Source organism: Odontesthes bonariensis, chromosome 11, assembly GCF_027942865.1.
Source record: "Odontesthes bonariensis isolate fOdoBon6 chromosome 11, fOdoBon6.hap1, whole genome shotgun sequence".
Classification (NCBI taxonomy): Eukaryota; Metazoa; Chordata; class Actinopteri; order Atheriniformes; family Atherinopsidae; genus Odontesthes; species Odontesthes bonariensis.
Window position 1 is genome coordinate 8,028,597 of NC_134516.1, and position 26,482 is coordinate 8,055,078.

Here is a 26,482-nt window from a genome sequence, read left to right on the forward strand (position 1 = left end):
CCACCAGGTGATCATGCCCAAGGCAGGCAGGGCACCGATCGTGGCCATCATCTGCCTGAAGCATGGTCTCACAATCCGCACAACAGTGGGAGCCCTCCATGCTCGGAACTCACCCGAGTCCAGCCGCGGGCAGAAAGAACGGAGGGGCTGACACCGTCAGCTACGTCCAGAGTACAGGACGACAATCCCCCCAGACAAACTGGGAGAGGGCGCGAAAACGCAGTCGTCACCAATCAAAGCCGGATAGGCGGCTGGCCAAAATTGCGAGAGGGGGCGAAAATGCTGCCTTCACCAATTAAAGCTCTGCCCAAGATAGCGTGAGATGTCTGCTAAAATCGGGAGAGGGGGCGAAAACGCAGCCATCACCAATCAATGCAAAACAAAACGGAATAAGTGGCTGGCTATAACTGGGAGAGGGGGCGAAAACGCTGCTGTCACGCATTAAAGCAATTCAAAGCAACCGAACTCAGATGCTACCGTAGATAGCTCAGTTCAAAACCAAATAGTCAGCTGTTTAATATAGGGAGAGGGGGTGAAATGCAACTGTCCCCAATTAAAGAAATCAAACTGAGAAGCTACAACAGGTAGCTCAGTTCAGAAACAAACAAGCAGCTGTGTAATATAGGGAGAGGGAGCGAAATGCAATCGTCACCAAATAAGGAAATCAAACTGAGAAGCTACAGCAGGTAGCTCACTTCAGAACCAAATAATCAGCTGTTTAGCATCGGGAGAGGGGGCGCAAATGCAACCGTCACCGATAAAGAAAACAAATTGAGAAGCTACAACAGGTAGCTCAGTTCGGAACTGAACTCCAGTAAGAAAACTGAAAAAGCGGTAGGTTAAGGCGCTACCGTTACAAATCAAAGTGCAATAACAGCCGGAGAGGCTAAGCTTAAGTAGCCAAGCTGAGGTGTGCGTATCATACCACCAACCTGAAGCTGTGAGTCGGGAGGGGGGGCACAAACGCGACCATCACCAGCACACAGAAGATCGATCAAAGAATAACCCGTCGCAGCCCCTAGGAGGGCGAAATATCGCTGCTCCAGCCAACAGGCAAATGGGGCGTCAAACGACGGTGAAATGACCAAGAAAGGTTGATGCTATGCAAGCGAACCGCACGCGAGAAGAAAAAGGAGCAGAGTGACGGATGACGTCAGGCTATATAGCCTCTGATTGGTCATCCGACATGTCACAGGTGTGACTCTGTTGGTATTACTACTCGAACGGCGCATGCGCGAAGGGACATTTAGTGCTTTCAGCACCGCCCTCTGGCGGTCAGTAGGGATGAAATAGAACAGCTAGAATTGATGTAAGGTGCTGTTTACACATACCCGGGTATTTTGATAAACGCATATTTTCTAAACTTAGTTTGCAAAAAAAACTAGGTGCACACAGCCCCGTTTAAAAAAAAAAAAAAACACGTTTACATTGATCAGCAGAAATACGCTATCAGGAGCTGTTAAATTACGCCAAGCCTGACATTGGCAGTGTTAGAACAATGAGAATTCCACACAAGCCAATCAGAAGCCTAATAGAGAACCGCTGACAGGAAGAACTTCCGGATCCTTTTCAAGAAGAAAATATGGCACTAGGCTCATGTGTGTGGACTGATAGCGAGACTGAGCTACTTTTACACGTTGCGCTGGACTATAAAACTGCTAAAGCCGTGAAAAATGTCTTTGTTGTTCAATACATTGTATGACTGTAATTTTCAAAATCACACAAGCGAGTATAGCTCTCAACAACAAAAATTCTGCTAGTACCTCCATGCTTGCTAGATAAACAATGGACGGAGAGAATGGCGGTTTCACGCTAGCATTCTGCCAACATGACGGATAGGGGCGGGTCTCTGTACAATGACGACAACTCCTCATTCCATTCCCAAAAACTCCGTTTTGTCTCTTTCAACCAGTTTACACACAAACGCTAAACGGAGTTTTTAAAAAATCTCCACTTTTGCCGGAGTTTTTTTTTAGCTTCGTTTTCAGAGGAAAAAACTCTGTTTGTGTATAAACGAAAGGCACAAACGAAGGGAAAGGTCTTTGTTTATCAAAATACCCGGGTATGTGCAAACAGCACCTAAGTCAGTGCTGTGGCATCCAGTTCTCAAAGATCAGCTCTGTTTGCCACACACAGTTTAAATTAAATGTCTAACATCTCCTCAGAGTTGGTGGTAGTTGCAGGACATTTAAAATCTATGTTTCTGCACGGTCAGACTTCCCATTTATCATGGTAGCAGTGACTGTTGCAGGATGAAAGCATCGTAATGCCAGACACAACACTACTGCTACTGCTACACATGGTTGTAGAACAGCTCTCAGTTTACTTTGGGTATGTGATGGATCTGTGTTTCAGGACAAATCTACAGGAATGGAAAGGAGTTAAAGTAAAAGAGCACTTTAGCATTTTTCTTTAAACTGTGTGTGTTATATTTCATTATCAGAGTTATAAGAGTTATTTAAGCCAGATAACCAAAGGGCAGAACAGATCAACCTGTTTCATTGATCAAGGTACCTGGAAGCTGCTTTTTAATCCAATAACCCAGAATTATATCAGCTCTCACCTGGAAAGTTCATGAATCCTTACCTGAGAGTTTCCAGTCTGCAGTTTGGACTCTTCAGTCCATCAGAAAGCTGCTTCACCCCTGAATCCTGCAGGTTGTTGTTACTCAGGCCCAGTTCTGTCAGGCTGGAGGACTGGGAGCTGAGAGCTGAGGACAGAGCTGCACAGCTTCTCTCTGAGAGCTCACAGCCACTCAGGCTGAGGAGGGAATGAGATGGAAGGAAATAACTTGATCTATTAATCAATCAAACTACATTCATATTTAATAAGTGGAAGAATTCTGTTTCCCTGTTTGTTTCTGTTTATTTGTTAAAGACATTAAAGTGTGATGGAAGATGTCTACATGTGCCGTCTTAGCTCAGTAGATGGAGAAACTAAAAGATGTATCTGCTGCTGTTATTGGCTCATCCTGTGATCAGATCAGATCAGCAAAGAACACCATGTGAGCAAAGCATCTTCCCACACTAACAGTCAGCTGTTTCTCCAGCACCAAAGTGTTATCTGGCCCAGCTCAGCTGTTTAAACTGAGTTTAACACTGATTCTGCTGTTTTTCTCCAGTTAATAAGTAAACAATGTATTTATAAAGAAATATATCTGTGTTTGTACTCACAGAGCTTTGTTGGAGGCTTTGACCACTGGCAGCAGCCTCAGAAGAGCCTCCTCTGAAGCAGAGTACTTCTTCAGGTCAAACTCATCCAGATGTTTTCCTGATGACAGTAAGATGAAGACCAGAGCTGACCACTGAGCAGGAGACAGTTTATCTGTGGAGAGACTTCCTGAACTCAGGGCCTGTTGGATCTCCTCCACCAGAGAACGATCATTCAGTTCATTCAGACAGTGGAACAGATTGATGCTTCTCTCTGCAGACAAATCCTCGCTGAATTTCTCCTTGATGTAATCAACTGTTTCCTGATTGGTCTGTGAGCTACTTCCTGTCTGTGTCAGCAGGCCTCGTAGGAGCCTCTGATTGGTCTGCAGGGAAAGACCCAGGAGGAAGCGGAGGAACAAGTCCAGGTGTCCATTTGGACTCTCTAAGGCCTTGTTCACAGCACTCTGATGGAAGAGTTGAAGAGAATCTGCAGATTGATCTTTTCTTGTGTCAGATGTTTGTTGTTCTTTGTTTCTTTGATTGACACGAAAACCAAGCTTATTAATGAAAGACTTTAAAGAAAAAGATCTTTGTGCTTCAACGAGAGGAGCTTGTGCACTTATTTCTGTTTTACTTTCAGACTCCTGAGCCTTTGATGGTTCTTCCATCAGGTTGAGTCCAGAGTTGATGAAGGTCAGATGCACATGAAGAGCAGCCAGAAACTCATGAACACTCAGATGGATGAAGCAGAACACCTTCTCCTGGTACAGCCCTCTCTCCTCTATAAAGATCTGTGTGAACACTCCTGAGTACACTGAGGCTGCTGAGATATCGATGCCACACTCTGTCAGGTCTGATTCATAGAAGATCAGGTTTCCTTTCTGCAGCTGCTCAAAAGCCAGTTTTCCCAGAGACTCAATCATCTTCCTGCTCTCTGGACTCCAGTGTGGATCTGTCTCAGCTCCTCCATCATACTTGAGCTTCTTCACTTTGGCCTGAACCACCAGGAAGTGGATGTACATCTCAGTCAGGGTGCTGGGCAGCTCTGCTCCCTCTCTGGTGTCCAACACATCCTCCAGAACTGTAGCAGAGATCCAGCAGAAGACCGGGATGTGGCACATGATGTGGAGGCTTCGGGATGTCTGGATGTGGGAGATGATCCTGCTGGCCTGCTCCTCATCTCTGAATCTCTTCCTGAAGTACTCCTCCTTCTGTGGGTCAGTGAACCCTCTGACCTCTGTCACCATGCCAACACAGCCAGCAGGGATCTGATTGGCTGCTGCAGGTCGTGTGGTTATCCAGAGGCGAGCAGAGGGAAGCAGCTTCCCCCTGATGAGGTTTGTCAGCAGCACATCCACTGAGGTGGGCTCTGTAGCATCAGTCAGGGGCTCCTTGCTGTGGAAGTCCAGAGGAAGTCGACACTCATCCAGACCGTCAAAGATGAACACAACCTGGAACTGTTCAAAGCTGCAGATTCCTGCTGCTTTGGTCTCAGTAAAGAAGTGATGAACAAGTTCCACCAAGCTGAACTTTCTCTCTTTCAGCACATTCAGCTCTCTGAAAGTGAATGGAAACATGAAGTGGATGTCCTGGTTGGCTTTGCCTTCAGCCCAGTCCAGAGTGAACTTCTGTGTTAAGACTGTTTTCCCAATGCCAGCCACTCCCTTTGTCATCACTGTTCTGATTGGTTCATCTCTTCCAGGTGGGCCTTTAAAGATGTCTTCTTGTCTGATGGATGTTTCTGCTCTGCCTACTTTCCTGGATGCTGCTTCAATCTGTCTGACCTCATGTTCATCATTGACCTCTCCGCTCCCTCCCTCTGTGATGTAGAGCTCTGTGTAGATCTGATTCAGAAGGGTTGGCTTTCCTGCTTTAGGAATCCCCTCAAACACACACTGGAACTTCTTCTTCAGGGCACATTTAACTTTACGTCCACAAACTGCAGCAACAAGTTCTGAATGAAGACAAGAAATAACATCAGTAAACAGACATTTCAACCCTGTACAGAGTGAGTATCTGAACATCTGCTGTTATGTGTGCTGAGACATCAGTAAATGTGTCATTTATCCAGCAGGTTAAACCTTTAGAGAAATCCTCTTACTGCTCTGCAGACGGTCAGCCAGCTCCTCCTGCTTCATTCTCCTCAGGAAGTGAACTGTGATCTTCACTAATGCCTCTCTGCTGCTCCTCTGCTCTTCATCCTCACCCTCCCTCTGACTCTCTAAGCATTCTGGGTAATCTGGACTCAGAACCTTCTGCATCTTCCTCAGCTCCTCCTTCACAAAAGTGAGCATGTTGTCCTCCAGCAGCTGGAACAGAAAACTATATGAATGAGCCGATCAGACTGAAACCATGGAGCCAAACATCAGATCCATGTTGGACACACTGACAACCCACTGGTCTACAGAGTGCAGCATGGAGATGGCTGTGAGCAGAACAGATGGGAAAGTAGTTGTTGTGCATGTACAGACCATAAATATGGAGTCCAGCTGTGTTTGATGCTGCTGGGCAGACGGACCACTGGGACCCTCTGAGCTCTGCTGGTCCACTCTGTGGAGGAATCATGAAGAATGAGCTCACATTGTGTCTGTCCACACAGAGAGCAATACAAGGTGAAGCTCCATGAAGGGATGTGTGGATGTGAGCAGTGGGTCAGAGGACTCCCTGTAGTGGGAAAGCTTTACTGGTCCTGCTGATCCCACTGAGAACCAACAGCTCAGTCTGCAGCTGCTTGGAGCTTTCAGCTCACTTTGGTTGGGTCCCAGCAGCTCTCACCAACCCCTTCAGAAAGCTTTCCCTCCCTGCTGAAGTGCCCTGGAGCAAGGCAGTCAGAGCTAGGGGTGGGCGATATGTATCGTTTGCGAAATTATTGTGAATGCTGTTTTGACGATGAGTAATATATATAGATATTTTTTTTTTCAATCGCTATAAATCAATAAAGTGCGGCGCCAGTGGTCCTCTGCCCTTACAACGGCGCCACGCCACGCCGCAAGCCTTAAAAAAGTAGCCCTACTGTGACTGTTTTCGCGCGAATAGTCTTGGGCCAGACCCGCCACGCCGGCCTGCAACGCACGCAGTAGGAGGAAATGCAAGCAGAGGAAGCAGCAGCATCCGACCCTGAAGCTGCTGGGTCGTCCCCCACTTCAGGGTCAGGCGATTTAGTGCCAAGACGGGTTTCTACCTCTCTAGTCTGGAGATGGTTTGGGTTCTAAAAAAAAATGACGTTGTTCAGGACAATGTAATCTGCAAAATATGCCGAAAATCCGTTACAGTCAAACAAAGCTCAACAACGAATCTCTTCCACCACCTGCGCTACAACCACAGTAGAATTTGAAAAACTCAGAGACTCTCAACAAAAAACAAGTACCGGTAGGTCTAAACCACAAGGTTCCCAACAAATGCTGGCAGAATCATTCGGCAAAAGGGTACCGTGTGAGAGGAAGAGTAAGCTATGGCAGGACATAACCGATGCGGTGACCAAATTCATTGCACGAGAGATGCTTCCGATACAGTTGGTGGAGTCCGATAGCTTCAAAGAGCTAGTGGACGTCCTAGAGCCACGCTACACTGTGCCCAGCCGGCATCACTTAATATGTTTCTTTTAGATGTGTGGATTCATGTTTACAAGAATTTTATTTATTTTTGTTGAAGTTGTTTAAAGTGATAGTTCGGAGTAGATTCACACCTGGGGTCATTTGAACCGTGACATCCAGCCAAGTAGCCCACCCGCAGTTTTTCCAATATTGGCTGAACATCAACTGAGTTACTGAGTTATTCCGAATAGCTTAGTACAAGCGCTAATGGAACCTGGCAGTATCTCCAAAACTACCACACTAAAATCACATGCCATGACACCAAACTTCTACAGTAGTATAAATATGGTCTGTACTCACAAAACGATGCATTTGGAAGTTTGTACATAGTCCAGGAGTTTATTATTATCAACACAAGCCTGATAGCTTCTCTGCTGCTAAAGCTGCGTCGACGTCACTTCCTTGATCTGGGAGCTTCAAAGTAAGATGAGGGTTGATCTACTACTGTAGACAACAAAGCAAGGCTGCTCAATTTCTCCATTGATAAAATAAATTCACAACTCTACAACATAAAAATTCATAAAAATTAATGTAGAATATAGCATATACTTTGTTGTCTACAGTAGTAGATCAACCCTCATCACAGCTGGGTCCAGCTCCAGCTCCAGGTCCGAGTCTCTGATGGATCCTGACAGAAAAACACTTGTTTTCTTCAAACTAAAGTATCAGTGATAGTGATAGACTCTCTGACAGGCCGTCTCACTGCAGACTTGTGGCTGCTGTGGAACAATGTTACAGCTCCCCCTGGTGGCAGCTCTGTGATCTTACAGAGTTCAGTGCTGATAAACACACACTCTGAAGCTTTTAACCCTCAGATTCAGACCAATCACCAGCGACCCTCAGCTGCTTCCTGCACAGCTTCCTGCTGTATAGAAGTGGCTGCACATGTGACGTCCTGTTGGAAAACAGATTCTTCACACTGGTACCAGCCAGAGCAACTAAAGCCCAGCTGAAAGACTCTGTACCTGTGGACTTCAGAGGAGACTGACTGCTCTGTAACACACAGCATGAACAGGAATGTTAGAGCTCCCCTTGTGGCAGCTCTGCCACTCTGCAGGCAGACGTCAGCAGGTGTGTGAAACTGGAAGCTGGATGTAATTTCACCTGAGAGAAAACAGGAAGACTTCAGCTCTGAGCTTTCAGTGTGCTTCTCTGACTCAGTCTTTACTGTTTGTGTGATCAGATTCATTCTGCTCTTTCAGAGACAAACTACAGCTGCACCACACTGGAAAACACTGACTCTGGAAGATTTCATTTCTCTGGAATATAAAGAGTCAGATTAAAAAGTGACGTCATTAAACACAACGTGTGAGAACAGAATATTTCTGCATCAGCTGCCCTGTTCACTGCATAATCAGCATCCTGTGAAAAAGCCACATCAGTGGACAGATATTCAGTAATATTCTCCCTTTGTTTTAATAAAGAGCTGCAGGACTGAACTAAAACATCACATCACACACATGATGCAGCTAATTAGTCTCACCAGAGACATCAACAACTGATCCAAGTCTCAAGTAATTCAGCTGGAACCTGGTTATCATCTGAAACATGATGCAGCCTCCACTGAATACTGACAGCTACTCACTGATGGGCTGATGGAACATTCTGTTTGAAATCAATGACGAAATCCTTCGACCGGTCGCTCTTAAAGGACACACAGCTGGGTTCAGGTTCAGGTTCAGGTTCTGGTTCAGGTTCTGGTCCTGGTTCTGGTTCAGGCCTCTGGTGGATCCTGATGGGAAAAAATGCTTTTCAGCCTGCATGCATGATATACTTAATAACCTCTAAATCAATGACCTGATGTTAACTTACTCTGCTTTCGAGGGCTGTAAGTTGAAAAGTGGGAGATCCTTTAGCAAGTGGCTCTGTGAGGACCCACTCCTGGAACCAGGTATATGTCCCTTCCTGTGAATAAAGGTGGTTTGGTGATGTGAGCGCTGAGCTCTGACATGGAGAAGAGTCATGGACAGTTAGAGATGGTCACCTCACCTCTGAGCTTTGCTCTGGCTCTCATGTTCCCCACACAGAGAGGTTTTAGTGTCCTCACTCTGATCCATGCTGCTGAACTCACATCAGCTCACACACACTTTCTACCTTCTTCTGCAGAGGAAACACACATCATTCATCTGCACAGCAACTCACATCCTCCTCTCCATCTTTTATGTAAAAAAATCAGCTGCTCCTCTGATTGGCTCAGATTCTCTGTTCCACATCAGTCTCAGTTGAATCATTATTGTCATTAAATGTGTTTCTCAGCAAAGTGATGCTATAGAATAAAAGAGATATTTTAAATGAATAAATGCAATAAAAGGTCAAAATTAAAACAGAAAACTTTTCAAAACTCCAGTTCCAGTAATTTGACTCTTCATTCAGAGAAACTTACATCAGAGACGCCACTAAAACCCATTTTTTAGGTGATGCTTTCAACAGATTTTCAAAAGAAAAGTATAAAATAAACCTCTCTAAGATACTTGAAAAGGTCACAAGAGAAACAATAATTTTCAGCTAATCTCCAGATAAATGACGTGTTGTTGCAGCTCTAATTTAGCGACACAATAAAGCAGATGTAAAACATGCTGGAATTTAAGTTTGTTTGTGGGATAAAGAGACATTTTTAAAGACGGGAAACTGAACACAGAGAAACAAGGAAAAACTGGCCTGACGTGTACCGACTGTACTGGAACATGGAGGTGGGTTATGATCAAGGTGATGGAATTTAAAAACCTTGAAAAACCTGTCTGACTCACTGAGTTACACAACGAGAAAGCCACACCTCCATCAGGGTGTTACCTTTAGTCTTTAAGAGATAAACAGCAGAGAGTTTCTTTGTCTGACTTCAGTGGAAGAAACCACAGTTATCCCCAAAAATTAAAACACAATGTGATTTATTTTGGCAATAAAACAATAAATAATATGTTTCTAATCAACAACAATGTAAATGATAATCGTGCAGATTTTTCTTCAAAGTTCTTCGAGTGATCAAACTGGACCTGAAATAAGAAGTGAACATGTTCCCCAAACATTACAGAGCAGAAACAAACAGGAAGGTTACTGAAGACAAAGTTCAAACTCACAGTTTGTTTAAGCCAAGTGTTTAAGAAGATGACGCTCCGCTCCACAGACACAGGTGAGCTGCTTCCTGGAATCAGTCAGAGCTCTAACCCTGATGGGGGCAGGACAGGTAGGAGGGGGGGCAGGACAGGTAGGAGGGAGGGGCAGGACAGGTACGAGGGGGGGGCAGGACAGGTAGGAGGGGGGGCAGGACAGGTAGGAGGGAGGGGGGCAGGACAAGTAGGAGGGAGGGGCAGCAACAGGATCCGATTTCATTTTCATCCTAGTTTAACAGCAGCTTGTAACCTTGTTGGTATTTGCTTTAAAATGAATAAACCTCATCAGTCTTACTCTCACTCCTGACTCCTATCAGCCATCATCTGCTTATTTCCTCCGTCATGTCCTCACTGAGGAGTTATCTCATATTAGGGAGGGATCCCAATGGAGGTCAAAATGGTAACTGAGCATCTAACAGCCAGTCTGGGACTGGGAGGCATCCTGCTTTGGTATCAGGTAGACTGGTCATGTTGACTCTGAAGCAACAATCAGATGGAGGACGGAACATGCTCATTAATATCGCTGATGTTGGAAAGAAAGAGAGCATTTTCTTTCCATCTGAGCAGGACTGAAACAGGTGACCTGGCTGAACACACATACAAATGTATACATGTACATTTATAAATGACAAACATGTCCATCCATCCATTTTCTACACCCACTTAATCTATTTCAGTCGCGGGTGGGGGGGCTATCCCAGCCGTTACTGGGCGAGATACATATTATTATATTAGATATTGGGCGGGGTACACCTGGCCATCACAGAGACATATGACACAAATGACCACACATATGCTCACGCTCAAGCATTTCACCAGAAACCAAAGCCAGCAGGACGGTCCACATACACTGCTGCTCTGTTAGAGACAGAGGAGGAGGAGGAGGAGGAGGAGGAGGAGGAGGAGGAGGTGATGATGGTTGTTTGTCTGTTATTGTGACAGACAGAGTAACCTCCATCAGAGCAGCTCAGACTCCAGGACTGATCATTCCATCCAAACTCACAGTCTCCTCCTCCTCTGCTGATTCCTCTGTAACTCACTGATATATAAACCCATTCTCTCCACTCGACCTCCCAGTAACAGCGACCAGTCAGAACATTTCTGCACAGCAGCTGAGGCCAGACATCAAACCTGTCTGGATGATCAGGATATGACTGAACCTCCTCCACATGTGTCACCTTCCTGTTGTTGTCAGACAGTTTCAGTCTCCTGCTCACTGTGTTTGTGTCGATTATAACATTTTGTTTGTAACATTTCCCGTAATGACGCCAAGATAAAATAATGTACAAGACTTGAATACACCATAACCCAAAATTCTGCCTATAATTAAATGAACATCTTCCCAAAATTTTGCGATCTTAGGACAGAGCCAGAACACGTGAATATTTACATCTCCACAGCTTCTCACACTTGGCTGTGGTAATGAAGTATGTTTATTCCTAATTCTCAGAGTTTCTATCCCAGTTAGTGCTGAGTTGTAGTGGGTGACTTTAATATTCATGTAGATTTGCTGAACACGTACATAACTGTTGAAATATTCTGAGTTGTGTAAAACCAGAAATGTGACTTTCTTTAATTAATTGTTGTTATTGAAACGTTTCATATTGGGCCAACTATTTTTTTACTGCTTATTCTGCTGCAAACTGTGAGCACATTTGATTCTTCTCTGAGTTTTTACACTAAAATGATTTTCATCAAATCCCCTAAATTGAAAACAACTTGTGAGAACTGAAACACTCGATCACTCTGAGCCGTCTCACCACAGTGATAAACAACCATTCCGCTTAATTTCTTCCTCACCTGTGTGCCGCTGAGCTTTAAATACTTTTTTCCTGCCTGGGGATTGAGCCCAAAGCTTCTAAACAGCTCAGAATCAGTCTGACGCCCGGAACCAACAGGTCACACGCAATATTCCTGGGAATTCACTAAAAGCTCAGCTTTGGGAACATTTCTTCGGATGATGGCTTTCTTAAACACTTCCATTCAGAAACCGACTCCTCTGATTAAATTCCAACTCCAAACCTTTTCTCACTCATCGTGGTGTCAGCAGCTCGTCCCATTACTGTCACTTCTATAAGCACCAACACGGGGATGCCTGAATGCCGACCCGGAGGCTTTAAAACCTCACTGAACAAACCAGCCCAAAGCCGGGACTTTCACTCCTGATGGCAGCTACAAAGAGGATTTCACTGTTTGCAGCAGCCGGCTGGACTGGGACTCCTCTGTGGGCTGGAAACCTGCACATCTGCCTCTTTATTTCACATTCTGTTTCTGGTTGGATGTCTTTTTTTACTCCAACATTACAGCTGCTTGGGTATCCAGCTACACAGTTAAACACACATTTTATTCAGAAATGACTCTCTATATAAATCAATAAAGATTGGTGTTTATTTAGTTCTGCATTACATTTACTTTCTGTATTATTACTGTCTGTACATGTACACAAAGGGACAAATTAAACGTGAATGTATGAAAACCCTGGGATTTCAACATCAGATCTTTTCAGTCCTCTTTGTGAGCGTTCAACAGCAACATTCAGCCATCAGGAACCAGCTCCAGTCCAGGTGTCCTTTCATCATCTAACAGGAAGTGAATATGTGAAACATCAGGATGAACCCCGGCTGCTCACCAGACCTCTGCTCATTGGAGCAGAATCAGTGAACATCTGTCAGCAGGTTGGAATCCATCTGGGCTGATGGCAGCTCAGTGATTCCTCTCTGATGTCACAGTTTGTCACATGTGCAGCAAACTAACTGCAGCTGACTTCAGCTGAATGGTCTCAGTTGAAGTGAGCAGCAGAGAAACACAACCTGCTGATACTCAGTGTGAAGCTTTGACTGGAAACACACAGAAAAACAACATCCTGGAAGAATGGCAGCTTCCATCTTTAAAGGACTGGAAGAGGAAGAAGTTTCCAAGGAATCATTCAGAAGAGTTTCAAACAGAAACTGACTGAGTCCATGAATCTGAAAAGGTGTTTCTGAGTGAAAGAGACAGACATGAACAGACTGAACAATCTGTTCAGCAGGGATTCTCTGACAGGAGGACACTCTGTATACTCAGCACAGAGACAACCAGGAACCAGGAAACCAGACTGCAAATCCAGGATGCAGAGGTTCTTCAGTGAATGTGGTGCTGAAGGTGTGGAGGTGGATCAGTGTGTCAGAGGAGACTCTGTAGAAGGACAGAGTGCCAGCAGGACGGTCCACATACACTGCTGCTCTGTTACAGACAGAGGAGGAGGAGGAGGAAGACGAGAGCATGGCATAGACTTCGGAAAAGAGAGAGGAGGAGGAGGAGGAGGAGGAGGAGGGGATGTGTGTTACTCTCTTATTGTGATAGACAGAGTATTCACCTCCACCAGAGCAGCACAGACTCCAGGACTGATCATTCCTTCCAAACATACAGTCTCTGTCTCCTCCTCTCCTGCTGATTCCTCTGTAACTCACTGATATATTAATTCCTCCTCTCCACTCGACCTCCCAGTAACAGCGATCAGTCAGAACATTTCTACACAGCAGCTGAGAACAGACACCAAACCTGTCTGGATGATCAGGATATGACTGAACCTCCACATGTGTCACCTTCCTGTTGTTGTCAGACAGTTTCAGGTTCCTGCTCACTGTGTTTGTGTCGATTGTGAGTTGACAGGAATCTGAAGGAGAACAAACACAGTCCAGCTGCAGTTATTGATCTATCATCTGTTCACTTTGATCAATGAGTGATGTGACAGTGTGACGATGGCTGGATGTCATGAATCAGATGAAGAACACACTCACACTTCCTCAGCCCTGGTGTCAGCCATCGTTCTCCAGCAGGCTCCACCCTGAAAGGAGGAGGGGGGTCAGAGCAGCACCGTCTCTTTCAGCATCAAACATGGACATTACATGGCTCTCACACACATTGTTCTACACTGAGAAAGGAACAGTCCAACATCTGGACACATCCACTGGAGTGGAGCATCTGGAAACTACAATGAGCAGAATCAACACTGACGCGTACAAAACTGCTTTGTGGAAGTCACAATTTCTTCTTTCAGCCATCTCCTCCTTTTCATCTCGTCACATATGAAGAACACTGTAAAAACTCCTGATCTGACCCAGAGCTGCAACCTTCTATCTGCCCTAAAGTCTGACTGATCTGCTTCTGACAGGAACATCCTCTGCACAGCAGCCTGCCTCAGATTCTTCACATTGTTTTCACTGTTGCTCTTTTTTCTGACTCAGCTGGGAAATGTTAAAGTGACTTCTTTTCTGTGCACATGAAGCTAAGTGACTGTCAGAGACAGTTTGAGGCAGGTTTTTAGCTGTGACAGCTTGTTTCCACACTGACCACTAACAGCTGCTTCATCATCACACTGAGGATTTGTTCCCTCACATTATCATTGCAGATGCTGCTGTTGTGAGGACAGCAACACATTTCAGAGGGATCAGCAGCATCAGCTCACCACACAGAACTTCCAAATCTTATCCAGTATTCATTTCCACTTTGAAGTGCAGTCACATCATCAAGCTTCTATTTAGTCCAACATCCACTCTGTTATTGAAGATGATTGATAATCTGATGTATGATCAAGCAGCTTTTCAGCATCTATCAGATCTGCTGCCTGGACAAGATGAGCTGCAGCAACTTCATCTGCTCAAAGATCTCTATTCAAAGCCAGAGTGTCACAAAGCTGATATCCAAGATGGCAGCACGTCCCTCTGTCTGTTACCTTCATATTGAACTAAACAACATAAATGCTGCAATGCCACTCGTGTGTGATGTTACACGGAGCACTGGCACCAATAGAAGAAAACATGGATGAAAGAGTTTGGAGGGAATCAAATCAAATCAAATCAAATTTATTTGTATAGCACATTTCATGTACAAACAGTTCAAAGTGCTTTACATAAAATAAAAGCATTGCAGCAGGGAGTGCAAGAAGCATTAAAAAATACATAACATAATATAAAGAGAAACAAATAAAATCATTTAAATGAATTTAAAATCAGGCAACAGTCTAGATAAGTTAAAAGATATTTCATGCATAGACACATGAGAACAGAAACGTTTTTAACCTGGATTTAAAAATGTCTACATTTGGTGAAAGTTTAATCTCCACTGGCAGTTTGTTCCACTTATTTGCAGCATAACAGCTAAATGCTGCTTCTCCATGTTTAGTCTGGACTCTGGACTGGACCAGCTGACCTGAGTCCTTGGATCTAAGAGCTCTGCTGGCTTTATATTCTCTGAACATATCACAGATGTATTTTGGGCCTAAACCATTCTGGGATTTGTAAACCATCAGCAGGCTTTTAAAATCTATTCTGTGACTGACTGGAAGCCAGAGTAAAGATTTTAAAACTGGTGTGATGTGTTCAGATCTCTTAGTCCGGGAATGAGCGTTCAGGACCAAAATATTTATGATGGTTAAATGTCTGTCTCATTGAAATGAATTTTCTGGGTCTGTTGCTGTGTTTCACCATCAGGAACCTCCAATCAGCAGGATTTATGAAGGAAACTTTACCTGAACCACAGGGGTTTATAAATCTTTGTGCTAAGCTAGGCTAACATGTCCTGGATCCATCCTTGTAAATGAATCAGTGTCAGAGGACCAAAAAGACGTTTCTAAAAATGAAAGACTGTTCCTTTAACATGCAGAGATCTGTCCAAACTAAATCAACTCTGACCAACAGACACTTCTCGTTGTTGTTCCTGCAGATGTTCTCCATGCAGACCTCCTCTAAAATGGGTTAGGGTTAAAGGTAAAAAGGCTCCTACATGTGGGATTGTTCATGCAACACTCAGCAGGAAGCACAGGGCTGAGTGCAGGACAGAGAACATGTTCCCAGCTCTTCCTCCTCTATCAGACACTGTGAGGCTGCAGCAGGCCTCTCCATACCTGAGTGTGTGTGGATCCTTCAGTGCAGCCCTCAGCAGCTTCACTCCTGAGGCTCCTGGATGGTTGTAGCTCAGGTCCAGCTCTCTCAGATGGGAGGGGTTGGAGGTCACAGCTTCAGCCAGAGAAGCACAGCCTTCCTCTGTGATCAGACAGCCTGACAGGCTGCAGACACACAGAACAACAGAAACTCTGAGAGAACTGCTCTGAAACTCAAGCTGAAGGTCATCCAATGGTAACAACATTCTGAGAGAAAGATTCTTTTCATCATTTTGCTCCAGTAACAGTTTCAGATAAAATGAGAAGAAAATATAAACAATCTTCTGTGACAAACAAAGAGGAAACATGGCAGCAGTGAATGAAAAACCTGGATGAAAAGAAAACCTCTGAGAATAAAAACTTTAGATTATTGTGAATATTTCAACATTTCACTCTTCACTGAACTCTGCACACCTCAGACTTCCAGCACACCCCAGAGTCCAGTCATCTCCTCAAAATACACACTTTCAAACTGTGACAAAAACCCAGAAAAATCCTTGAATGTGAGCTTTTTTTTATTGGGAATTCAGCTGGATTAATATACACCTACACTTTACTGTTTTTGCTAAAAGATGAGCTGAGCTGAGCTGAGCTGAGAGTACACGTGATTTTACATTACATTACGGTCATTCTGCAGACGCTTTTAACCAAAGCGACTTACAATAAGTGCGTTCAACATCGGTAGGCAAAAGAACTTCAAGTCACAAGAAATCATAAGTGCATTTCCTTCCAATACCAAACAGCTAAGAGCAAAACTAGTGCTAGAGTAAGTGCAATAAGTCAGGTACCTAGACAGATGGGAAGACAATTTAGAAAACAAAGACAATTTAGGAAACAAATAAGTGCGTAAGGAACTAGGACGGAGCAGGTGATGTCCTAAGAGGGCGGAGCAGGGTAGTGTTTCCTGAAGAGACATCAGTCGGGGCGCCAGAACAGAGAAAAGCCGTGACCATGTTGATCGTGCACAGGGACCCCTGAGTGACGGGGCAGCCGGCCACCTGGTGGCCGCAGAGCGAAGTGGTCGGGCCGGGGTGTAGGGCTTGACCATAGCCTGGAGGTATGAAGGAGCTGTTCCTTCCACTGCCCTGCAGGCTAGCACCAGAGTCTTAAACTGGATGCTGCAGCTACGGGGAGCCAGTGTAGAGAGCGGAGAAGGGGAGTGGTGTGGGAGAACTTGGGGAGGTTGAACACCAGACGAGCAGCAGCTTTCTGAACCAGCTCCAGAGGTCTGATGGCAGAAGCCGGGGCGCCAGCAAGGAGGGAGTTGCAGTAGTCCAGGCGGGAGATGACAAGAGCACCTGATGATGAGCTCCTGTGCTGCCTTGTCGGTGAGGAAGGGGCGAATCCTCCGGATGTTGTAGAGGAGGAATCGGCAGAAACGGGTCACTGATGCGATGTGTGGCGAGAACGACAGTTCGTCGTCCAGGGTCACACCCAGATTCCTTGCGGTCCGGGTTGATGTCACCACAGAGTCATCCATGGTGATGGCCAGATCTTGGAATGGGCAGCCCTTCCCCGGGAGAAACACCAGCTCAGTCTTGTCCAGGTTGAGCTTAAGGTGGTGCATCGACATCCACCCCGAGATGTCTGCCAGGCACGCAGCAATGCGTGCTTCCACTTGGGTGTCAGAAGGGGGAAAAGACAGAATCAGCTGGGTGTCGTCTGCATAGCAGTGGTAGGAAAAGTTATGGGAGTGTATGACAGAACCAAGAGATGATGTGTAGAGGGAGAAAAGAAGAGGACCCAGGACCGAACCTTGGGGAACCCCAGTGGTGAGCCTACGTGGCTTCGACACAGACCCTCTCAGTGTTACCTGGTAGGAGCGATCTGTCAGGTAGGATGAGAACATGGAGAGTGCAGAACCAGAAACCCCCATTCCCTCCAGGGTAGAGAGAAGGTAGACGTGGTTCACTGTGTTTCATCCTCATCTACATTATCTGGAGTGTTAGTGTAGTTTGGAGAAGCTTGTTTTCATACAGTGCTTACCTGAGAGTTTCCAGTCTGCAGTTTGGACTCTTCAGTCCATCAGAAAGCTGCTTCACTCCTGAATCCTGCAGGTTGTTGTTACTCAGGCCCAGTTCTGTCAGGCTGGAGGACTGGGAGCTGAGAGCTGAGGACAGAGCTGCACAGCTTCTCTCTGAGAGCTCACAGCCACTCAGGCTGAGGAGGGAATGAGATGGAAGGAAATAACTTGATCTATTAATCAATCAAACTACATTCATATTTGATAAGTGGAAGAATTCTGTTTCCCTGTTTGTTTCTGTTTATTTGTTAAAGACATTAAAGTGTGATGGAAGATGTCTACATGTGCCGTCTTAGCTCAGTAGATGGAGAAACTAAAAGATGTATCTGCTGCTGTTATTGGCTCATCCTGTGATCAGATCAGCTCAGCAAAGAACACCATGTGAGCAAAGCATCTTCTCACACTAACAGTCAGCTGTTTCTCCAGCACCAAAGTGTTATCTGGCCCAGCTCAGCTGTGGCTCTGTAGCTGCAGCCTTTGTCTGTCACTCTGCAGACTGACATGCTTTCTGTAGGACTGACGGACCTTTCTACCAACAAATTAATACATGAATGACAACATGTTTTTCTCTTTCTTAGACTCAAGACTTAAAACGTTTCCACAGAAGAGTAAGTTAAGCCAGATAACTACTGTAACTAATAAGATGGGAGCAAATAAAATGATTAATTAATCCATTAAACAAATTAATTATAAAATTGATAAATAACTGCCACCAAGTTCTTCCTCAGAGGAACTGCTGAGTTTCTATTTCCAACAAAGTATCATCTCACATTACTTGTAAGATGATATTTTGTTGTGAACTGACACTTCATAAATAAACTGAAGTTCATTTGAAACTGAGTTTAACGCTGATTCTGCTGTTTTTCTCCAGTTAATAAATAAACAATGTATTTATAAAGAAATATATCTGTGTTTGTACTCACAGAGCTTTGTTGGAGGCTTTGACCACTGGCAGCAGCCTCAGAAGAACCTCCTCTGAAGCAGAGTACTTCTTCAGGTCAAACTCATCCAGATGTTTTCCTGATGACAGTAAGATGAAGCCCAGAGCTGACCACTGAGCAGGAGACAGTTTGTCTGTGGAGAGACTTCCTGATCTCAGGGCCTGTTGGATCTCCTCCACCAGAGAACGATCATTCAGTTCATTCAGACAGTGGAACAGATTGATGCTTCTCTCTGCAGACAGTTTCCCACTGATCATATCCTTGATGTAATCGACTGTTTCCTGATTGGTCTGTGAGCTACTTCCTGTCTGTGTCAGCAGGCCTCGTAGGAGCCTCTGATTGGTCTGTGAGCTACTTCCTGTCTGTGTCAGCAGGCCTCGTAGGAGCCTCTGATTGGTCTTCAGGGAAAGACCCAGGAGGAAGCGGAGGAACAGGTCCAGGTGTCCATTTGGACTCTCTATGGCCTTGTTCACAGCACTCTGGTAGAAGAGAGTCTCTGTCAGTGTTTCAGACTTCTTAGACTTTGATGGTTCTCCCATCAGGTTGAGTCCAGAGTTGATGAAGGTCAGATGCACATGAAGAGCAGCCAGAAACTCCTGAACACTCAGATGGATGAAGCAGAACACCTTCTCCTGGTACAGCCCTCTCTCCTCTCTAAAGATCTGTGTGAACACTCCTGAGTACACTGAGGCTGCTGAGATATCGATGCCACACTCTGTCAGGTCTGATTTATAGAAGATCAGGTTTCCTTTCTGCAGCTGCTCAAAAGCCAGTTTTCCCAGAGACTCAATCATCTTCCTGCTCTCTGGACTCCAGTGTGGATCTGTCTCAGCTCCTCCATCATACTTGAGCTTCTTCACTTTGGCCTGAACCACCAGGAAGTGGATGTACATCTCAGTCAGGGTGCTGGGCAGCTCTGCTCCCTCTCTGGTTTCCAACACATCCTCCAGAACTGTAGCAGTGATCCAGCAGAAGACCGGGATGTGGCACATGATGTGGAGGCTTCGGGATGTCTGGATGTGGGAGATGATCCTGCTGGCCTGCTTCTTATCTCTGAATCTCTTCCTGAAGTACTCCTCCTTCTGTGGGTCAGTGAACCCTCTGACCTCTGTCACCATGCCGACACAGCCAGCAGGGATCTGATTGGCCGCTGCAGGTCGTGTGGTTATCCAGAGGCGAGCAGAGGGAAGCAGCTTCCCCCTGATGAGGTTTGTCAGCAGCACATCCACTGAGGTGGGCTCTGTAGCATCAGTCAGGGGCTTCTTGCTGTGGAAGTCCAGAGGAAGTCGACACTCATCCAGACCGTCAAAGATGAACACAACCTGGAACTGTTCAAAGCTGCAGATTCCTGCTGCTTTGGTCTCAGTAAAGAAGTGATGAACAAGTTCCACCAAGCTGAACTTTCTCTCTTTCAGCACATTCAGCTCTCTGAAAGTGAATGGAAACATGAACTGGATGTCCTGGTTGGCTTTGCCTTCAGCCCAGTCCAGAGTGAACTTCTGTGTTAAGACTGTTTTCCCAATGCCAGCCACTCCCTTTGTCATCACTGTTCTGATTGGTTCATCTCTTCCAGGTGGGCCTTTAAAGATGTCTTCTTGTCTGATGGATGTTTCTGCTCTGCCTGCTTTCCTGGATGCTGCTTCAATCTGTCTGACCTCATGTTCATCATTGACCTTTCCGCTCCCTCCCTCTGTGATGTAGAGCTCTGTGTAGATCTGATTCAGAAGGGTTGACTTTCCTGCTTTAGGAATCCCCTCAAACACACACTGGAACTTCTTCTTCAGAGCACATTTAACTTTACGTCCACAAACTGCAGCAACAAGTTCTGAATGAAGACAAGAAATAACATCAGTAAACAGACATTCCAACCCTGTACAGAATGAGTATCTGAACATCTGCTGTTCTGTGTGCTGAGACATCAGTAAATGTGTCATTTATCCAGCAGGTTAAACCTTTAGAGAAATCCTCTTACTGCTCTGCAGACGGTCAGCCAGCTCCTCCTGCTTCATTCTCCTCAGGAAGTGAGCTGTGATCTTCACTAATGCCTCTCTGCTGCTCCTCTGCTCTTCATCCTCACCCTCCCTCTGACTCTCTAAGCATTCTGGGTAATCTGGACTCAGAGCCTTCTGCATCTTCTTCAGCTCCTCCTTCACAAAAGTGAGCATGTTGTCCTCCAGCAGCTGGAACAGAAAACTATATGAATGAGCCAATCAGACTGAAACCATGGAGCCAAACATCAGATCCATGTTGGACACACTGACAACCCACTGGTCTACAGAGTGCAGCATGGAGATGGCTGTGAACAGAATTGATGGAAAAGTAGTTGTTGTACATGTACAGACCATAAATATGGAGTCCAGCTGTGTTTGATGCTGCTGGGCAGACGGACCACTGGGACCCTCTGAGCTCTGCTGGTCCACTCTGTGGAGGAATCATGAAGATTAAGATTAGATTTATTGTCATCTACATTACAGGGAACATACACAGAATTTCTCCTCCACTTTTAACCCATCCAGGTTGGCACCTGTTGAACACACACAGGGTCACACATTCATAGAGACAGATGCCATATACACTGGGATCACAGCACCTGGGGAGCATGGGGGTACAGTGCCTTGCTCAAGAGCACCTCAGCTGTGGCAAGGAGGTGGACACCCCTCCAGCTGTTAGTTCACCAAACTTTTTATGAGTGGGAACCGAACCACCGACCTTCTGGTTATTGGACGACTGCTGTGTTGGTGGAAAACATCCAACACACACCGCTTCACATATGAACATAGAAATGGATGTGAAGCAGAGCTGAGCTCACATTAAACACATGTTGGAGTAAAAACTGTTCAAACTGACTCATTTTACTCTGTTACAGCATTTACACTCAGCTCACCTCTGAGGGGACGGATGTTGGGCTGATTTGAAGTTAATAAAATCGAGCATTGACCGGTCACTCTGCATGGACACACAGCTGAGTTCAGGCTCAGCTCCAGGCTCAGCTCCAGGTCCAGGTCTGAGTCTCTGATGGATCCTGACAGAGAAACACTTGTTTTCTTCAAACTAAAGTATCAGTGATAGTGTTTGAGTCTGCAGTGAGACGGCCTGTCAGAGAGTCAGTGTGGCTGCTGTGGAACAATGTTAGTTTTAACAAGGTTTCTTTGGAGAGAATTAATAACAGATCAATTACCTGCATGATTGGGGTGTTGCTTCAGAAGCTCATTTTAAACTGACGTCATTAAACGCAACGTGTGAGAACATAATATTTCTGCATCAGCCGCCCTGTTCACTACATAATCAGCATCTTGTAAAAAAGCCACATCGGTGGACAGATATTCAGTAATATTCTCCCTTTGTTTTAATAAAGAGCTGCAGGACTGAACTAAAACATCACATCACACACATGATGCAGCTCATTAGTTCATCAGAGACATCAACAAGTCTCAAGTAATTCAGCTGGAAACTGGTTATCATCTGAAACATGATGCAGCCTCCACTGAATACTGACAGCTACTCACTGCTGGGCTGATGGAACATTCTGTTTGAAATTAAAGAAGAAATCCTTCGACCGGTCGCTCTTAAAGGACACACAGCTGGGTCCAGGTTCAGGTTCTGGTTCCAGTGTCTGATGGATCCTGATAGAAAAACATTACAGGTCAATGATGTCAAAGCTGAATGCATTTTAAGTTAAATATCTTAATCGTGTATTTTACTTTTTGTCAGATGAAAAGATTCTTTTGAAATTGAAGAAGAAATCCTTTGACCGGTCGCTCTTAAAGGACACACAGCTTGGTTCAGGTTCAGGCTCTGGTTGGTTCCTGTGAATAAAGGTGGTTTGGTGATGTGAGCGCTGAGCTGGGACATGGAGAAGAGTCATGGACAGTTAGAGATGGTCACCTCACCTCTGAGCTTTGCTCTGGCTCTCATGTTCCCCACACAGAGAGGTTTTAGTGTCCTCACTCTGATCCATGCTGCTGAACTCACATCAGCTCACACACACTTTCTACCTTCTTCTGCAGAGGAAACACAGATCATTCATCTGCACATCAGCTCACATCCTCCTCTCCATGTGTCAGATCTTGTGCTCTGATAATAAAGACTTGTTTCAGTATAAACTCATCAGAAATGTGTTGTTTTAACACGCAGTGGACTCATATGTTCAACATTCAGCTTTAAGGGGGAGATGTTAGAGGCTGATCCCACAGTCTGAGCGCAGAAACCCGATCCACCAGTTAGAAGTTAGAATTCAGGGTCAGTACACACAGAAGAGCCTCAGAGGAAGCAGGAATCCAACATGGCGGCTAACCAAACCGCTGCAGGGTGTCAGCTTCACATTCTCAGTCTGAAACTTAAAGTTAAAGTCCTGGGGCCTCATGTACAAACATCTGCTGAAACATGGCGTACACTCAAACCCAAATGCCCTCCAATGTCGGATGTATGAATCTGTGCGCACGCATCAATCCAAGCACATTTCGTTTGTACATCCCAATCAACGTGGAACTGAGCGCACATGTCGGAGCACCCGACTCCTCCCTGTCCACGCCCCTACTTAAATATGCAAATCATATTTAAATGAGCCCTGCACCTGCGATTCCCCTCTCTGCACGAAAATGAAGAAAAAAGAATGAATAAGACGGGAAAAAAGAAGAACTTCACGGAAAGCGAGATGGAGGTGCTACTTTCTGAAGTGAAGGCCCGCAAAAATGTGTTCTTTGGCACGCAGTCCTCCGGCATAAGCAGCAAACACAAGAGGAGTGGGTGGGAGAGCCTGAGGCTGTTAATGCTGTGGGGTCTGAGAAGCCTCACAAGCAGAGGTGACGAAGAAGTGGTCCGACATTAAGGTGGATGTGAAGCGGAGACTGGCTGCCTACCGCTGCAGTGTGGCCAAAACAGGCGGGTGGGGGGGTGACCGACTGTTTCCTGTTAACATACAAATTCATCATGTGATTGCGCTTTTATAGCAATGTGTGTGCAGTCGATAGCTCCGATTACAAAACCGGCTCTCGCTGCAAATTGAGCTTTAATGTTGGCCTGTTGGGAATTTGATATACGTGGCTGAGATGCGGATAATTCTGTCCCACGCGGCTAGCATGGCTCTGCTCAGGGTAGACTGGCACAGTCCCAATCGGTTGGCCAGCTCCCTCTGGAATGCTCCGGTTGCTATTGGAACCCCAGTGTGCACATCACATGTGAGCACAGGCAGCGCACGGCTCCTCCCTGTGTTGCGCTCCAAAGCCGGCCGCAGCTCTGCACAGTTCCAGGAGGATTGCCCTCGGGAACCTAAAGCGGCTGATGAGCCAGTCGCCATCATGTTCACACACACGCTCTCTTCGAATTGCACCATTTGCAAAGTCTTCTAATACTGCTAAAGCAGCCATTGTTTTTAATGGTATGCATTGCACCACTTTGCGCTGCTTTTATATCCGCTCGTGTAAATGGAGACACATGGGTGTGTTAATTGTTTATCAGTATTAATTGTTCATGTGTCTCAAATGTGCACATCACTGTCTGAGGACTAATTGTTTTCACATTTATTTATTATAACAGTTTCCCAACATCCGCTCTAAGTGTCGCCAAAGAATCAACAGCTGTAGAAAAGTGCGTACGCCAGCCCTGAAGTTGCCGTGAGGCACCGCACATTTCCACGGTCTTTTCGCTCTTGATACAGCTGATCGTTGACGTGAAAAGGTGCGTACGCCACTTTGTACACGAGGCCCCTGCTCTGTGAAAACACACATGTGCTCAGTGAGATGAATTTCATCTTCCTGTCAAACTGTGTGGATCAAACATTAAAATCATTCCTGCTGACGGATGTCAGCGGCGCTGGAGTTGTCTTCCCATTCAGCAATTAAAGGGATGGGCATAAAGGAACATTTCACTGCTCTTTTTCATGCTGATGGCTCTGCACGAGGTCCTGGATGGAAACTACTGCAGTTGGACGGCTCAGATGGGGGATCAATTAATATTGTTCTCAGTTACACCCTCATGTTTACTCTATGTAGGTTCCTTAATGAAGCCGTTAGCTTGACGCTCTTCTCTCTCGTCATCCACATCTACGACAAAATAAAAACTCCACAAGATCCTCTTTTGTTCCTCAATTTACTTCCAAAAAACATAAAGAATGGTACAGCAATGATCCAATATGAGAAAAATAAAAAAGGTGGGAGAAAAAAAAAGAAAGTGACAGAGAGAGAGAGAGAGAAAGGTAAAAAAAAAACTGTGTGGCTCCACTCTAAGCCGCCTGACCATAATGACTCCGGTAACCAAACTCTCCTGAGATTAACAACAAATCAAAGGCAATGTTCGCAATTTTTAACCTTTTTAAATAATGCACACATAAATGACCTGAATTAAACTGTTAACTTATTAATTGAATTATCTGTCTATAAATACTGTAAATAGCTCCTTTTTTATTGCAATTAACGTAAATCATATTTCAACATGTAAACTCAAATAGCGATCCAAATATCAATAAACCCAAATAGGACCCAGGCTGCTACACTCTACATTCGTGTCTTTTCAGGTATCAGCAGGTGCACGGATGACCCACCAGTGCAGCCCAGTCTGAGGACATATCCGACCACATGAACGGGGGACAGGAGACGCAGCTTCCAGCCAAGCTGCTGTTTAAAGGTTTATTCTGCAGATTTGCAGTAGGTGAAGTCTTTGCTTTCAAATTCGTTTCTATGTTTTATTGTTAAATGTTCAATTAATTTTGTTTGTGCTCCAAATAAATTCACTTCATATCTTTTTTTGTTCTGGGGCCCCATGAAAAAACCCCGGCCCCACCCTGGCCCCCCTGATAAATTTGGTCTGCAACCGCCCCTGCTCATGAGTCGTAGAGACTAAATGCAAGCCTCCGCCTGTTTCCCTTATAAAAGCTAACAATTAGACATCCCATAGTCCAACCATTCATCAGCCCTGTTCTGCACTGGATGTTTTCATGAGATCTGCTTTGCTGAGAATTGTTTCGCTGTTACCTCATGAGTCTTTCCACAAACATGTCGTGCTGCCCATCATCCGGGTATTAATGGATCTACTGTATCTACAGCCTCATCACAACAATTCTGTCCCGATCTGAGCAGTCCAACTATTAAAGGCCCGAAGTTATGTCAACTTTAACAGTTTCGTTCACGACTTACTGACACCGGAAGTGACAACATGGCGGACAGGCCGAGCCGCGCCGAGCAGAGCCGAGCGGCTGCCCCCTCCGCCCCGACGGTACCGGACTCACAGCTGGTACCGTGAAGTTTGGAGCGCAGGTTTCTGCCGGAACTGAGCCGCCCACAGCTGATGTTAACGCGTCACACATTAAAAACAGCTGGAATTACCTTCAGGAGCTTCACGCGGAGAAAAGCAGCTGCGCCACAACGGGATGGAAAGTGAAAGTAAAGTGAGAGGAAACACCCAGAGAGGGAGTTCTGATCCAGTGAGCGATCAGTGCGTCACACACGGCTCAGCTGGACTTTAACTGGGTCATTACAGCCACTAATGAGACTCTTTGTTCACTGATTTCCACTTTATTCTCCCTGTCTGCTCCTCCAGAACAGGATTTATTATAGTCAGATGAAAAGTGTGTTTCCATGTCCAACAGTTTCTCTGGTAGATCTGATGCTGGTGATCAAAGCTCCCTGATGTCAGACTTTAACAGCACGGCATGTGGAACTGAATAAAAAGAGAAGCACAGTGAAGATGCAACACTGAGCAGCACGCATGTGGAACTGCGGTGTAAAGACTGCCAACAAGACGAAATAAAGA

The 26,482-nt window shown here is 45.4% G+C and overlaps 1 protein-coding gene, 2 long non-coding RNA genes and 1 pseudogene across 4 annotated transcripts; all 4 read right to left on the reverse strand.

Annotated features, from left to right (window-relative positions):
* LOC142391188 (uncharacterized) overlaps positions 1-21,963 on the reverse strand; it is a 35,261-nt pseudogene extending 13,298 nt beyond the window's left edge.
* Positions 8,337-10,241, reverse strand: LOC142391575 (uncharacterized). The gene is made up of 5 exons (XR_012770590.1): positions 10,148-10,241; positions 9,820-9,908; positions 8,735-8,842; positions 8,558-8,650; positions 8,337-8,477 (listed from the first exon to the last, which is right to left on the reverse strand). It is a non-coding gene; the product is annotated as an uncharacterized LOC142391575 (long non-coding RNA).
* Positions 12,183-16,402, reverse strand: LOC142391946 (stonustoxin subunit beta-like). The gene is made up of 4 exons (XM_075478140.1): positions 16,392-16,402; positions 15,737-15,898; positions 13,632-13,678; positions 12,183-13,507 (listed from the first exon to the last, which is right to left on the reverse strand). Exons 1-4 carry the CDS (start codon positions 16,400-16,402, stop codon positions 12,912-12,914), a joined length of 816 nt encoding a protein of 271 aa, XP_075334255.1. The 3' UTR covers positions 12,183-12,911.
* A 114-nt stretch (positions 21,964-22,077) lies between the features above and the next one.
* On the reverse strand, positions 22,078-26,194 carry LOC142391570 (uncharacterized). Of its 2 annotated transcripts, none has more exons than XR_012770585.1 (4): positions 26,056-26,194; positions 22,627-22,737; positions 22,438-22,542; positions 22,078-22,359 (listed from the first exon to the last, which is right to left on the reverse strand). It is a non-coding gene; the product is annotated as an uncharacterized LOC142391570 (long non-coding RNA). The 2 variants fall into 2 exon arrangements; XR_012770584.1 differs by having other exon boundaries at positions 25,867-26,194.
* Positions 26,195-26,482: the final 288 nt, after the last annotated feature.